The sequence below is a fragment of the Myodes glareolus genome, chromosome 2, assembly GCF_982192425.1.
Source record: "Myodes glareolus chromosome 2, mMyoGla1.1, whole genome shotgun sequence".
NCBI lineage: Eukaryota > Metazoa > Chordata > Mammalia > Rodentia > Cricetidae > Myodes > Myodes glareolus.
Window position 1 is genome coordinate 88,528,390 of NC_142027.1, and position 13,265 is coordinate 88,541,654.

General features: G+C 48.6%; 1 protein-coding gene across 1 annotated transcript in view; it reads left to right on the forward strand.

The window, feature by feature from the left end:
- Window positions 1–996: 996 nt before the first annotated feature.
- Window positions 997–13,265, forward strand: part of LOC125390412 (cilia- and flagella-associated protein 337-like) — a 118,001-nt gene continuing 105,732 nt past the window's right edge. The window contains exons 1-2 of the mRNA XM_087902726.1: window positions 997–1,252; window positions 5,282–5,522. Of these exons, the coding sequence (XP_087758852.1) occupies window positions 1,191–1,252; window positions 5,282–5,522 (303 nt within the window). The 5' untranslated portion in view covers window positions 997–1,190. The remainder of the gene's footprint in view (window positions 1,253–5,281; window positions 5,523–13,265) is intronic.

Consider the following 13,265-nt stretch of genomic DNA (forward strand, 5'->3'; position numbering starts at 1 on the left):
ATGCCGTACACGCATAATCCTAGGTTCTGGGGACTCATTATGAAAAGATAAATTCATGTTCATGGCTCTTATGCTGTGAAGGGGGAAACGACGACTAAATAAGTACTGTATGTGACAGCAAAGGAAGGACAGAAAACACACACGTGTCTAAGATACATGCACAGTGTGCCATGAACTCTCAATACAGCGAGGAACTCTGGAGGGGGAAAAACATCAAACGGGCTAAAGGGACAACTGTTCCCTTGGAAGGGGGTTAAGGGTGCGAGGAAGCGGCATTGAGTTTGTCACTGGTGGCTGTGGCTGAGGAGGGGAGACTCTTGCTATGGGGGAAAAGAGTCTCCTGGCTGGGGAATGAGCGCAGAGAGAAGGGGAAGGGGAGGGGCCAGACAGGACGGAGGTGCCTCTGGGGCCATAGTAAGGTAAAGTCTTAGAATTTTTCCTCCAATGAGATGAAAAGTATGGCAGAGTTTGAGAGGATTGCCATCACGTCATATCCGCCTCAAGAAATCGCATCTGTTCTATCAGGAAGAGAAGTAGACAGACGGCAAGAGTCATTGGAGTCTGTGCCAAAGTCCACGTGAGTCGAGGAGGGTTTGCCAGCCTGAGAGGACTGGGGGTGTGGATGGGTCTGCAGTAGAGGTAAAGCCATCAGGACATAATGGGGGGCTGGCTGTCTATAGTGGGAGGAAGAGGGCTTCGGGTGATTGCGGAGTTTCTATCCCAAGCCGCCTCCAGACTGAGGTTTGATATGGGAGATGGGGAAGTTGGGGGAGAGGAGGGTTGATAAGCAGGGTCCAGTCTTGGGCGGCGAGATGGTACCTTGTGTGTCACGCTCACGTTGAGCACACTTGGACTGAGGTGCCACGTGTGTCAGAGCTGTTCCCTCCCTCACGTCCCTCCTGTCCCACAGTGTCACATGGCTATCAGTTGCTGACACCTGTGAAGGGATTACCGGGGAGGAGTGGAAGAAGGAGGGACCTACAGCCTGCGGGTCCTTCTGTTACAGATCCTGGCACAGACAGTGGGCACCGGAGCCTCTTTCCTGGGCAGACTTCATCAACGTGGGCTGCTCCCAGCGAGAAAGCACAGTTTTCTACATGCAACATCCCTCTGGTCAGCTAAAACTTCCAAGGAGCTGAGTGGGCACAGCTTCAGTGAAGGGGTCCTGGGAACCCTTGCTACCTGCTACCATGAACTGGAGACTGAGACCATGCTCTGCTCTGGGAAGGTTAGAAACTTCCCAGGATAACAGGTAAGGGAGAAGTTACTTCTGCTTGTGTTGAAGAAAAAGAAAAAGAAAACTCTCATAAAATGTTTTTAGCTTGGGGTATAGGCCTGGATCTGTTTACTGTAAAAGCAGGCTACGTAAGGAAGGTAACTGTTTATGTTGTCAAGGAAGATGGAGGGAGGTTGTCTCACTCACGGTGACCAGCTCCCCCTGAGCCTGGAAAGATCAACATGCCCAGAGATGGCTCCAGCTCTGTGTTTTAACTGGCTGTTGCTATGGAAATTTTTCTCATAATCAGACCCTCTGCCCTGAAAACTTGATTACACACACACACACACACACACACACACACACACACACACTTGAACTGGAGTCAATCCTGAAAATAAGAGAGCTTTTGATTAATGCTGAATTAAAGCTCTTTCCAAAGCATTAATTGGATAAAGAGAGGACCATCCAGAGAAGTGGAAGGCTGTCCCGAACCCTTCACAGACGCAGCAGTCATGGCCTCAGAAGCCGCTTGCTCAAGGGACAAATGGTCACCCTGGATTCTTTTCTTTTCTGTGTCAGTTTCTAATCTTCTCCTGACCACAATGATTCTATTTTTTTTCTTCTCTCGTGCCCTACCATGAGTCTCTTCCACATTCACAGGAAAATAAATTCTAGAATATGCACAAGCCCCCAGCCCCCTCCTCACTTGCCAAGGGTTGACAAAATGCTTGCCAAACGTGTGCAGGCACCTGGTTGCACATGCCCGCAATTCTAACACTCCAGGGGTAAGAGCATCTAGAGACTGAGGCCAGTTTGACCTATCCAAGATCCTGATTTCAAAATAAAAAAAAGCCCGACCTGAATCTTCTAAGGTGACATGCTCTCTCTATGGAAGAAAAAGGTGTGTTCTTCTTGACTGTTGCAACCATAATATTAAGTTAGTGATAAGACCACCACCAGTGTGCCTGAGGCAGCGAACAATTGCAATTTCCTCAAATAAGATTAAATGAACCGTTGAATTATGGCCTAAACATCCCCTAATCTTGCGGAGCCACAAGAACCAGCTTTGGACTCACCATGCCGAAACATCCAGAAAAGTACCTATTTCCCAACATCAACCTGGGGATGGAGCTTTCCCAGCTGCAAGGTGGAAGAAGGGCATTTCCACCAAGATTCAGTGAAGAGAAAATTTCTTCTTTTTGTCTCAGACACAGCAATCTTGTCCAAAAAGCGACTCTGTAGGCATCGACTCAAATGTAAGCGGTCAAAGTCGAGTCGTGCGGTCACGTCTGAAATGAGCCACCGAGAAGTGGGAAGGACGGAGGACAGCGGTCATTTTGGGCTGGACAGAGGGCAGTGTTCACAGGACCTTCTGAGGGGGATGAAGCCATCCATTCTCACCACTCATCTCTGGGTGGCTTCCCTAAGCACAGAAGAAGGTAGTTGAGACTCTTGTGGGTCTCTTGGAGCCTCTCGCAGTCACTGGTCTCCACAGTGCTCCAGCAGTGACAGCTGTGTCTCAGGGTGCAGTGCACAGTCAACACCCGGTGTGACTTGAGATTCTAATAATGCATGAAATTTCATTCGCAGCCGTGTGAGGCTCAACAATGGTGCTGGCTCAACAAAGATCACCCCTTGGCCTCACCTCCTCCAGCTCTAAAAGATAACACCAAAAGTGTGCATAGGGCCAAGCCAAGCCTTATACCTCAAACCGGGAGCAGAGAACAAGGGCCAGACTTGCTCCTTTCCAGAGGGCTCTCTAAAGAACTCGCCTGTGAACCACCTCATGCCTCTGATGACCACATTTCCCATCACTGCCACCCTGCAAATGGGACTTTTGATCACAGTGGGTCTTTGTGGGCAAACCATAATCAAATGACATCACTGATGACCATGGTATTGGAGACAGATGAAGGGCAATTTTAGTCAGCTACGGCTTCTTAAGAAGCATCCGCAAAACCTCGGTTGCATTCAGCACTGGGTGTGTATCTGCAGCTTGGCTGGAGTGACTGACTGGGAAGCTCTCCAAGCTGAGGTCTGGTGGCTGAATTTGGTGGGGATAGTGGCTGTCCACCATGTGTTCATTTGCATTCCCATTGATGGGCGCAGAGGTTCCCCAGGCAGGCTCTTCTCATGGGGACAACAGAAGCATAGCAGGACAACTCTCAACGCCCTTTAAAGTCTCATCTCAGAACTGGCTCTCTGCCACTTCGTCAAATTAGTCAAAGCAAGCTACAAAACCAAGGCCATGGCCAAGGACAATGCAGGATGGCTTTCATGGGAGGATGTGCAGAGTTCCTGGGAGGGGGCACGGACAGAGAATTGGAGCAGGGGTACCTCAGTCTGCCCAGGGATATTCAGCATGTTAAAGACAACAGAAGGAAAACGCCCAGCAAGTGCGGAGCCAGGGTGCCCAGGGCAGACCCATCGTTTCTCTCTCTCCACAGCTGCATCTCATTGTCGTTCACTCTACACCCTGCAGTCCGTTTAGAATAGGCTGCCCCAGCGCTGGCTCCCTCCCACTCCCTTCCGTTTTGTTATTTATTCAGCGACGCCTGGACGGCTCTCCAGGAGGGTCCTCTGGATGTTGATTCCTCTACTGTGGTTGTTATGGGAAACATTTCATCTCGCATCTGCTGTTGCAATTTGCTGTCTCTCAACTAAAAATGGCGAGGTGGGGAAGAAGGAAAGTCATACTCCGCTGGCTGTAAAGGATAACGATTAATTTATTCCGAGCTATACACAAATCAGACTATCGTCTTTCAGACAGAATCAATAATACCATTTTAAGCCCACACACGTTTACAAACGCTAGCACGCCAGTACAGCTGGGTTGCCATGGGCAACCAGGGCATGCCAGCTCATGATCTGAAGCAGGCTGCTGTCTCCCAGCCTTGCAAGCACATTTGGCAGACAGAATTCTAGGGAGCCCGGGGCGCCCGTGTTGGCTCTGATCTGACTGCCGTACAAACGCACCCCTGTGATGGTTTGGATTAGCTCTTGTCTGAACTGCTCAGCGCTCTTTAAGCTCCTTCTCACACCAGCTTTCTTTGACATACTTCCTGTGTCTCTGTGGACTGGGCATGTGCAGAGAGTAGATGCCGGCGCTGGGGGTGGGGGGGTTAGCGGGTGTTGAGACCAGGTAGAAAAGGAATGGTGTAGGTGCTCAGTGCAGCCTAAGACAGAACTCAACTCGGTGGGCTGGTGGCTAACTGGAATGCGGGGCCAGAGGAGACCGTGGTATGGCTGACAGCCCTCAGCAAAGCCTCTCCATGGAATAATTCATCTGTTGACTCCTAAGACAAGGAGAAATGGGATTACAAGCTCCTTTTGCCTTGTTGGGCCACCAAAGAGGGGAGTTTCTCTCTGGTCTATGTTTATCAGAAGATCAAGCAAGCAAGACTTTTGCATTGTAGTTTTAGCAGGGGACTAGCGGATGCCACCCTAGGGGCAAATACCTGATGGTCTCCGGGCTTCAGAAGAGAAGTCTACAAGCCATCACCGTCTCTGTTTCTGTGTGATGTAAACCCTCTCTGGGTGAAACAGCCACTCCAGGCCGCACGAGGGATTCCATGACACTGTGGCAAAATGAACTGTAATTAGGATTATTGTTTAAACGTCCCATCGTTTATATCTAATTACCATGTACTACAATAAAAATGATCGTGAAATAGGTGTCAGATTCACTTTGTTGTTGACTTTATTTAATTACGATCCTTCACTTGCACAGATTTTGCCTGGATGCATCCTTGCTTCCTTGCTATTTTCTGTTTGGAATGGAAACTACTTATGAACACATAGGTATTAGGATCAACCCTTCCTCCTGCTCTTCTTCCCTTTCTTCCCACAATGAGAAGGGCTCAATTTATGCCTCCCCTCTTGATCCCTTAAGATAGAGACTCTGCCCCTCACACCCCTAAAGGCCTTTTCTGAATTTGAGAGTCCTATCTAAAGTCATGGCTCTCTAGGCTGCCCAGAGTAATGCACACACCTTCCAGGTCAGGTGAGTCTCAGTCCTTCAGAGGCCCCTAAAGGAACTCTATCTGTCTGGTGTCTGTGCAGCATCCTGATACCAGCAGCCATCCTGGGGGAGCCTGTGATGCTTCGAGCTCAGACATCTCCCACAAGGCCTCAGCCTTCAGGGGAGTCCGGCCATCAGAGTGTGGAGCCCCCTGCCTGGCTGCTGCGGGCCTGCCTCACTGGAGAAAGGATGCGCAGCCACTCGGTCAGCACTCAGGAGCCTACACTCAGGAAGACACCTCTGCACCATGCAGACCTGACCCAGAGTCTGAGGGCTGAAAAGGTAAGAAAGGAGCCAATGGACTGGACGCTCATCCCCAGGGCAATCTCTAGCAGAGCTTGGGGCTGGGCCCCTAGGCATATCAGGAATTCACCCATTGCAGCGACACAGTGAAAACCCGGGGCCATAATCAGATCCCTCTGCATCTGCTTGGTGCCTACCCCTTGGCTATAAGAACACCTCTAGGTGCTCCCCAGGGCCTGGCTACCCTCTACGCCTCTCTTCTCTCTCCTTCACATACCCAGTCTTAGTGTTTCTATTCCTGTGAAGAGACACCATGACCACAGCAACTCTTATAAAGGAAAACATTTATTTGGGACTGGCTTACGGTTTCAGAGGTTCAGTCAATTACCATCATGCAGGACATGGAGGTGTGCAGGCAAACATGGTACTGGAGAAGGAGCTGAGAGTTCTGCATCTTGATCTGCAGGCAGCAGAAGCAACTGTGTGTCACACTGGGTGTAACCTGAGCATATAAGACCTCAAAGCCCGCCTCCACAGTGACACACTTCCTCCGACAAGGTCATACCTCCTAATAATTTCACTCACTATGGGCCAAGCATTGAAACACATGAGTCTATGGGGGCCATACCCATTTAAACCACTACCCCCACTCACAACTTTCCAAGGACCAGCTCTCTATTCTGTCCTTTCCAAGGCCCAGCTCCATTTTTTTTCTTAGATCCTTGGATAAATTATAGCCATGCTGATACTATCCATGTTTAAATAAATTCCAGTGACCCAAGTCCCAAACACTGATACAGAGGGCACATAAGCTGAGCCCTGGAGAAAACCACACTTAACAGACTCTATCCCAGAACTTGACCTGGCTAGTACAGTTTTGCCTCAAAGGTGGTTTTAGGTGGCAGCATGGTAAGGTTTTAAGAAATAAACATGGGTTTTGGTTTAATGGTACAGCACTTGTCTAGCAAACACAAGGTCTTTGGTTTGGTCCTGAGCAAAGACAGAAGGAACAAAAGAGAGGTAGAGGTGTTTTTGTCAGTGTTTATGTCCTTGTGGCTTTTGTTGTTGTTGTTGTTAACTTGACATAAGTTAGAGTCATCTGGGAAGAAGGAACTTCAGTTGAGAAGATGCCTCCATTAGATTGACCGTAGACAAACCAGTAGAACATTTTCTTAATTAATTTATGATTGATATGGGAGGGTCCAGGCCACTGTGGATGGTGCCACCCTTAGGTAGATGGTCTTCGGTTATATAAGAAGTCAGGCCGAGTAAGCCAGCCAAGGAAAGCAAGCCAGTAAACGGTGTTTCTCTGTGGCTTTTGCCTCCATTTCTGCCCCTCGGTTGCTTTCTTGAGCTCCTGCCCTGACTCTGCTCAAAGAATGCGATTGGGAGCTGTAAGCCGGAGAAACCCTCTCCTCCCCAAGCTCTTTTGGTTCTGGTGCTTATCGCAGCAGCAGAATGCAGACCGAGACTGTCCGCCGGGGTGATAATAAGCACATCGTAACCAGGTCTCACGATTACTCTGGTTTAGAATGAGTCCAAGGAGGATAGTAGTTTCCATACTATCTTCAACCGAGACCATTTAAAGATAAACATCTGGGAAACAACTCAGAAATACCAAGATCTGTGCAGATGATGGACTCCAGCCAGTTTTTAGGAAGCAAGAAGTCAGGTATTTGAAAATCATATACATGCTCCCAAAGAGCAGAAAATGACCAAGAGACCCAGAGAAAACTTCTGTAGGGAAGGCAACACTGGAGATGGGGCTTGAGGCATGGGTAGAAGTTTCTTATGACTCTGGGAAACAGAGGAAAGAACACAAGTGACTACGGCCCACAGCAGCTGAGGAGCAGAAACGGGGCCTGTGCTGAGTGGTAGGGTTGGAAAGGGAAGGAGATAAACACTGGGGTTGGTTCTTTCTGTCATCGTCATAATGGATAATGCATCAAGAGGAGCTTTCTTGTGTGCAGGGTCATCAAACCGTGGGTAAGACCAGCGGGTCAGGAAATTGATTGAGTGGGTTATGGTGGCCATCAAAACTAACTCCACATGGCAGGCAGCATCTGAGTGTGTCTTCCAGCGTAAACACAGGCAGTGCATCATGGGACGTCGGCTCTCTATATGAGTGCTGAGTCAGAGTGTGAAATGCACACGGTAAAAACACCTGTGACCAACTGCCTCACGCTGAGACTCCCAGCTGTGGGGGCCTCCTGGGAATCTGTGGTCCCCTTTCCAGTTGACTCACATAGCTGCCGCTTACAGTCTCCTCTCTCTAGACAGCTTTACTGTGGTGTGATTTACGTGTAGTACAATAGTACAGTAAACTGTACACGTCCAGCACACACGGTTGATGAATCTGAACATAAACTGGGGCTTGTGAAACTCTCCCCACAGTCAGGCTAACAGATATCCATCAACCCTAAAAGTCCCCAGAAACCCTTCTGTGTACGGATTAGGAGCATTCCCTAACCATGAGTCTCACTTCACTTGTTCATTTGTTTGTTTGTTTGTTTGTTTAAAAGCTCTCACATAACTCTGGCTGTCCCCAAATTCCCCATGTAGCCCAGCATGACCTTGACTTTCTGATTCTTCCATCTCCACATCCTTTGTGCAAGATTATGGGCATGTTCTACCACACCTCTTTTATGAGATGCTGGGGATCAAACCCAGGGTCCCGTGCATGGTAGGGGACATTCTACCAACTGAGCTAACCACAGCTAGAGGCCCACCCTATTAGGTAAATTTTAAGTGCACAGTCCAGTATGCTTCTGGCCACTATACCGTACCACACAGCAGATTCCTAAAACCAGCTCATCTTTTGGGATGGCAGCTTCATGGATGGTCCTTTAAAAAGCTAAGATGAGAAACACTATAAGGTCCAGAGATCCCACCCCAAAGGAATTGGAGGATGTTTCTAAAGAGAAAGATGAATCCCTGCGAATACAGAACCATTTGAGCGTAACTGAGAGATGGAGATGGCATAGCCTGGATTTTGTCTGAGATCTGTACCTCCCTGGGAAGTATTGCTTAGGACCACACTGGGTCTGGTTGCTTTTTTTTTTCCATGTCAGAAATATGATAGGATCAGAAACTCCCAGGGTGGGGGTGTGGGAGCGGGCACATAGCCGGGAGTGCAGAGGACTGTCAGATGATGTCATTGCCAAACAAGAGAGACAGCCTAAAAATGGAGTGGATTTAAATTCCCTGTGGGAAAACAAGCACGCAGGAGCTATTTTAATTTTATGTTGGAACAGACAAGAGCCGGAGTTGTCCGTGGGGCAGAATATTGGCTTTGGATGTAGGAAATGAAGACATCGTCAGACTCCTGCCTTCACTGACAGATGGCAGCAAAGAGCCCAGGAAGAAAGTAGGCAGGAGGACCTGGCCCCGGGGTTTTGTGACTAGGACCTGCCTACGTGTTAAGTGGCCTGGGTTTGTGACTAGGACCTGCCCACGTGTGAAGTGGCCTGGGTTTGTGACTAGGACCTGCCCACGTGTGAACTGGTCCGGGTTTGTGACTAGGACCTGTCCACGTGTGAAGTGGCCCGGGTTTGTGACTAGGACCTGCTCACGTGTGAACTGGCCTGGGTTTGTGACTAGGACCTGCCCACGTGTGAACTGGTCCTCCACTTATGACTAGGAATACCAGATTCCTTTCATCTCTGCGGAGCCCAAACTTGCTCACACCACCCTAGGCTGGCTTCTTCCTATTGTACTTCATCCTTCCCCTCTTCTTGTTCCCACGACATTTCTAGACAGTTCACTCTCAGTCCTTTGAAGACACTGCTGTTGTCCGAGAAGGCTGAGTAGCTAAATAGCTAGAAGTGTGGTGGCAACTGGGATATCTGTTTCAGTCAGCGGGGAGAGCCATTAAGGTGGGGACCATTCTTGATGCCATTGAAGCACACGCAGCGTGGAATTCCACTGCCCCAGCCTGCTTGTGTTACTATAACAAAACGTCTGACATTGTGCCATACATAAAGAGGTTTGTTTGGCTCGTGGTTCTTGTGGCACCAGAAGCCCTCCCCTCCCTGTGTCTGGAGAGGACCAAGTGGGTTGTATTCTACTGTGGCAGGGAAGAAGCAGCAGGCAGCAGGCAGCATGCAGAAGATATGATTCCTCTCTCTCTAGAACGGATCAGATCACGTGAGCACTCCTCTACCTCCTTACTCTCCGCCAGGCCCCGCCTCTTAAAGGTCTCACAGCCTAACACTGCCACACTGGGAACCTCTGATGTGAAGACCACACCCAGACCACAGTGTCCTCTTCTGCAGTCCGTCAGTTTGATTGGGGACGTGATTGGTGACGCGTGGGGCTAGACTTTTAAAGGTAGAAAGAATCAAGTTGAATTTCCTTCCCTTGGAGATAAAATAAAAACCAGAAGTGTGAGATCTTGTCAATTAGTTCATCCAGAAGCATGAGATCTTGTAGTTTGTTCAGATGGTTTTTGGGCACCTATGCATAGCAGACCCCATCCCTGATATGTGAGGTTCCTGACCTCCTTCTGGGCCTCACTCAGACAGTCTTGCAGACTCTGGACATTCCTGTTTCTGGGGGTAGGTCTGTCAGGGACGGGGGGGAGGGGGGGCAGCCAGGCAGCCACTATCACGGCCGGCACTACCAAGGATTCATTCATTAGTTGCAGCCAGGAATAATGACTCATAAAATGTCCTTGAAGGAGACGTCATAGTGGTACCTCTGAAGTCCTGAAAGGGGACGGTCCAATCCTGGAGGTGGAGGAGGGGGTATGGAGGCAAACTCAGGATGCCTGTAGCTGTAAGCTTGTCTCACACATTAGTTAAGTGCCCGCTGTGCCCCTGATTTACAGCTGAGAGCTCCGTGATAACTGAGTCCCACCTGCTAACAGAACAAAGTCTTCTTACAGAGCATCCTGTGGCTTCCAAACTGCAGGTTCTGGCCCACCACTGGACTATGACATCAGTTTAGTAGATCAAGGATCCCAACTTAGGGGAAAAAACGCAAAATTAAATGGGAGCAAAATCGCACAGGGCCTTACACATATTTAAGACAAATGCATTTCACAAATGTTGTATCTGTGTGTCCATGCATACATACCTCTAGTGGGAGTGATATTCCAGGTCTGGGATGCAATCAAGTATTGGCATGCATTAATAGATAGTGTATCAGCTATCTATTGCCCGGGTAATGCTGTATAACAACCACAAAATCCCAAGGGCTCAAGGAGCTCTGGTTTCTCACCAGAGTCAGCGACGCCAGAGTCGGTCAGAGAGCTCTGCTCACTGTGAAAGGCTGGGCTCACATATTTGGGAAACAGCAAAACTACTCGCTGATCTAAGATGAATGTGGCAGGGGTGGCTGGGGCAATCTGACCTGCTGTGTGTGTGACATGTGCTGGAGGCCAGATACGCTAGTAATTGCCACCATCACGTAAAATGCACACGAAACTCAGTGACAGTTACACCATAGCAGAAGGAATGCCTGAGCCTGTGTGAATTATTTTAACATTGAAGTCACTTTACTGATCTTCTGACACCTAATAGATCTTTAAAAAAAATGATGATTTTGGCTTAATGTTTTTGAATGATTTGTTTGTTTTTGTGTAGCCCCGGGCTGGTCTTGAACACCTCCTGACCCTCCAGTCTCAACCTTCCTAAAGCAAGACAGTACTTTTTTTATTTTTATTTTTTAGATTTTTTTCAAAAAATGTTATTTTATGTTTAAGAATGTTCGTCAGCATGCGAGTATGTGTACCACGTATGTGCCTACTGGATCCTCTAGAACTATGCTACAAAATGTTTGCGAGCTACGATGTGGGTTCTGGAAATCAAACCCAGGTACTCTGTAAGAACAAGGACTGGTAACCACTAACCCACCTCTCCACCTCTCCGGGCCCCAAGACAGTCTTTGTAAAGGCTTCCTATCCTTGCGATTCGGAAAGGCCTTAGATACAATACTCCAGACCACTTGTTGCCTTTCCCCCTCACTCATATGGCGATTTCTCTTCTTTAAAAAGTGTTCTCACAGCTGTGCCAGCTTCCCATTGCTGCCACAGTGCCCAGGGCAAACGACTTCCGAGGAACGAAGGTTTATCGCGACTCAGTCCCGCGTCCGAAGTTCCAGTCCACGGGAAACGTGCCCTGCCTGTTGCTTTGGGTCTGTGGCATCGCAGTCCACTGAGGAGAGGGCTGTGGCAAAGGAGTCCCAGTCACCTCATGGCTGCTGGGAGGCAAATGCAGATTCTCAATATTTCTTAAACATTCCTAAGGTCTTAACTTCCGCCCACTAAGCCCCGCCCCTTAGATGCCAGCACCACCTCCCAAGAGTGTCATGGGCTTGGAATCAAGACTGATCCCTGAGCCTTTGGGAACTACTTCAGATTCAGTTTATAGGACTAATCATAACTGCATGAAGCTCATTCCCCTCGGGACCGTCTCCCTGCCCTTCTGGAGTCCTCCTCTCTGACTCTTAGGACTTCCGGGTCCTGTTTACGTTCTGAAACTGTAGGGACAGACACTCATGACACAGGCTGGCCTGCCTGCCTTTCTTCTTTCCATCCATCCATCCACCCGTCCCTCCTCCCCACTCCTATAATACTTAATTTTCAAAAGGGAAGCTATCCTGAGACAGAGGCAGGGAGCAGGAAGGCCCAGTAGGAAGAAATAGATTTTCAAAGGGATACTTTATTCAATTAATTAGTCAATTCCCCTGTCGTAGAAGAGAAATTATCCGTAAACCACACTGACAGAGGAGACTCTTACTGCAAGGAACAAAATGATGCTTGGCTGTTAACAATAGAAGAGCTCATTTGCAATGCAAATGAGCAACCAGCAGGCAAATGAACCCTTCTGGGAAAACCACTCTAATCTAAACCTGCCTGCCTTGGGGAGACTGCAGAGTCAGGGCTCCTAGAACTCCCTCTAATAGGGCCTCCCAGGGAAGGACGCAGGTAGTTTTCTGCGAAATTGCATTTGAACGGAGCAAATGCGTTGCTTGGCAGTGGCTGGTGTCTCTAAAAGTCCCATCCACGACTGCAGACTGACTTATTTACGATAATCATTGTATAGCCGCAATAGTTTGGATATAAAATCGTCAGGCATTTCCCCCTGTTTTTTATTTGTAGGAAAACACGTCATTCAAGTGTCTTAGTGATCGAATGTGACTCGCTGGCAATGGCAGTTAGGAAGTTCCGGGCCCTGCCAAGCACAGGAGCACCCAGAAGGGACATATGTTTCCTCTGCTTCGTGTTCCAAATTTGCCTTAAAAACATGCAATTACAGGAAAGCCTGATTTATATTTTCAAGGAACATCACAATAATGGCCCTATTTTGTTGTGGTGTTTTTTCAAAAACGTATGTTTATTGCTGCCTTTTTTTTCCCAAAAAGAACTTGGCTAACGATCACTAGATTTTCACTTTCCTCGGTCACAGATGAAAATTTGATGAGGTCTCTGAGAGCTAAAGACGGTTTCCTGAAGGGCAATGGGAATTCCGTTAACGCGAGCTGACAAGGACAGACAAAGCTCCTCTAGTTACCTTCACCCTGTCCCTTCTTTGCACGGGAGGTGGAAGAAGCAGGCGGGAAGGTTTGCGTGTTGCACATAGTCAGGAAGCAAAGAGACACAGAAACACCTGGAGGGCACCGTGAACACACACCCTGCCCGACACCAAATGGCTGCCAGTGTATCCTCCTTGGATACTGGAGGTGGCCGCGGTAGGCTGTCGTTGCAGGGGCTGACTCTGGGGACTAGATGGGAAGGGTCACATCTTATCCATAAATAAAAATTACTATAGAGTCCTTGAT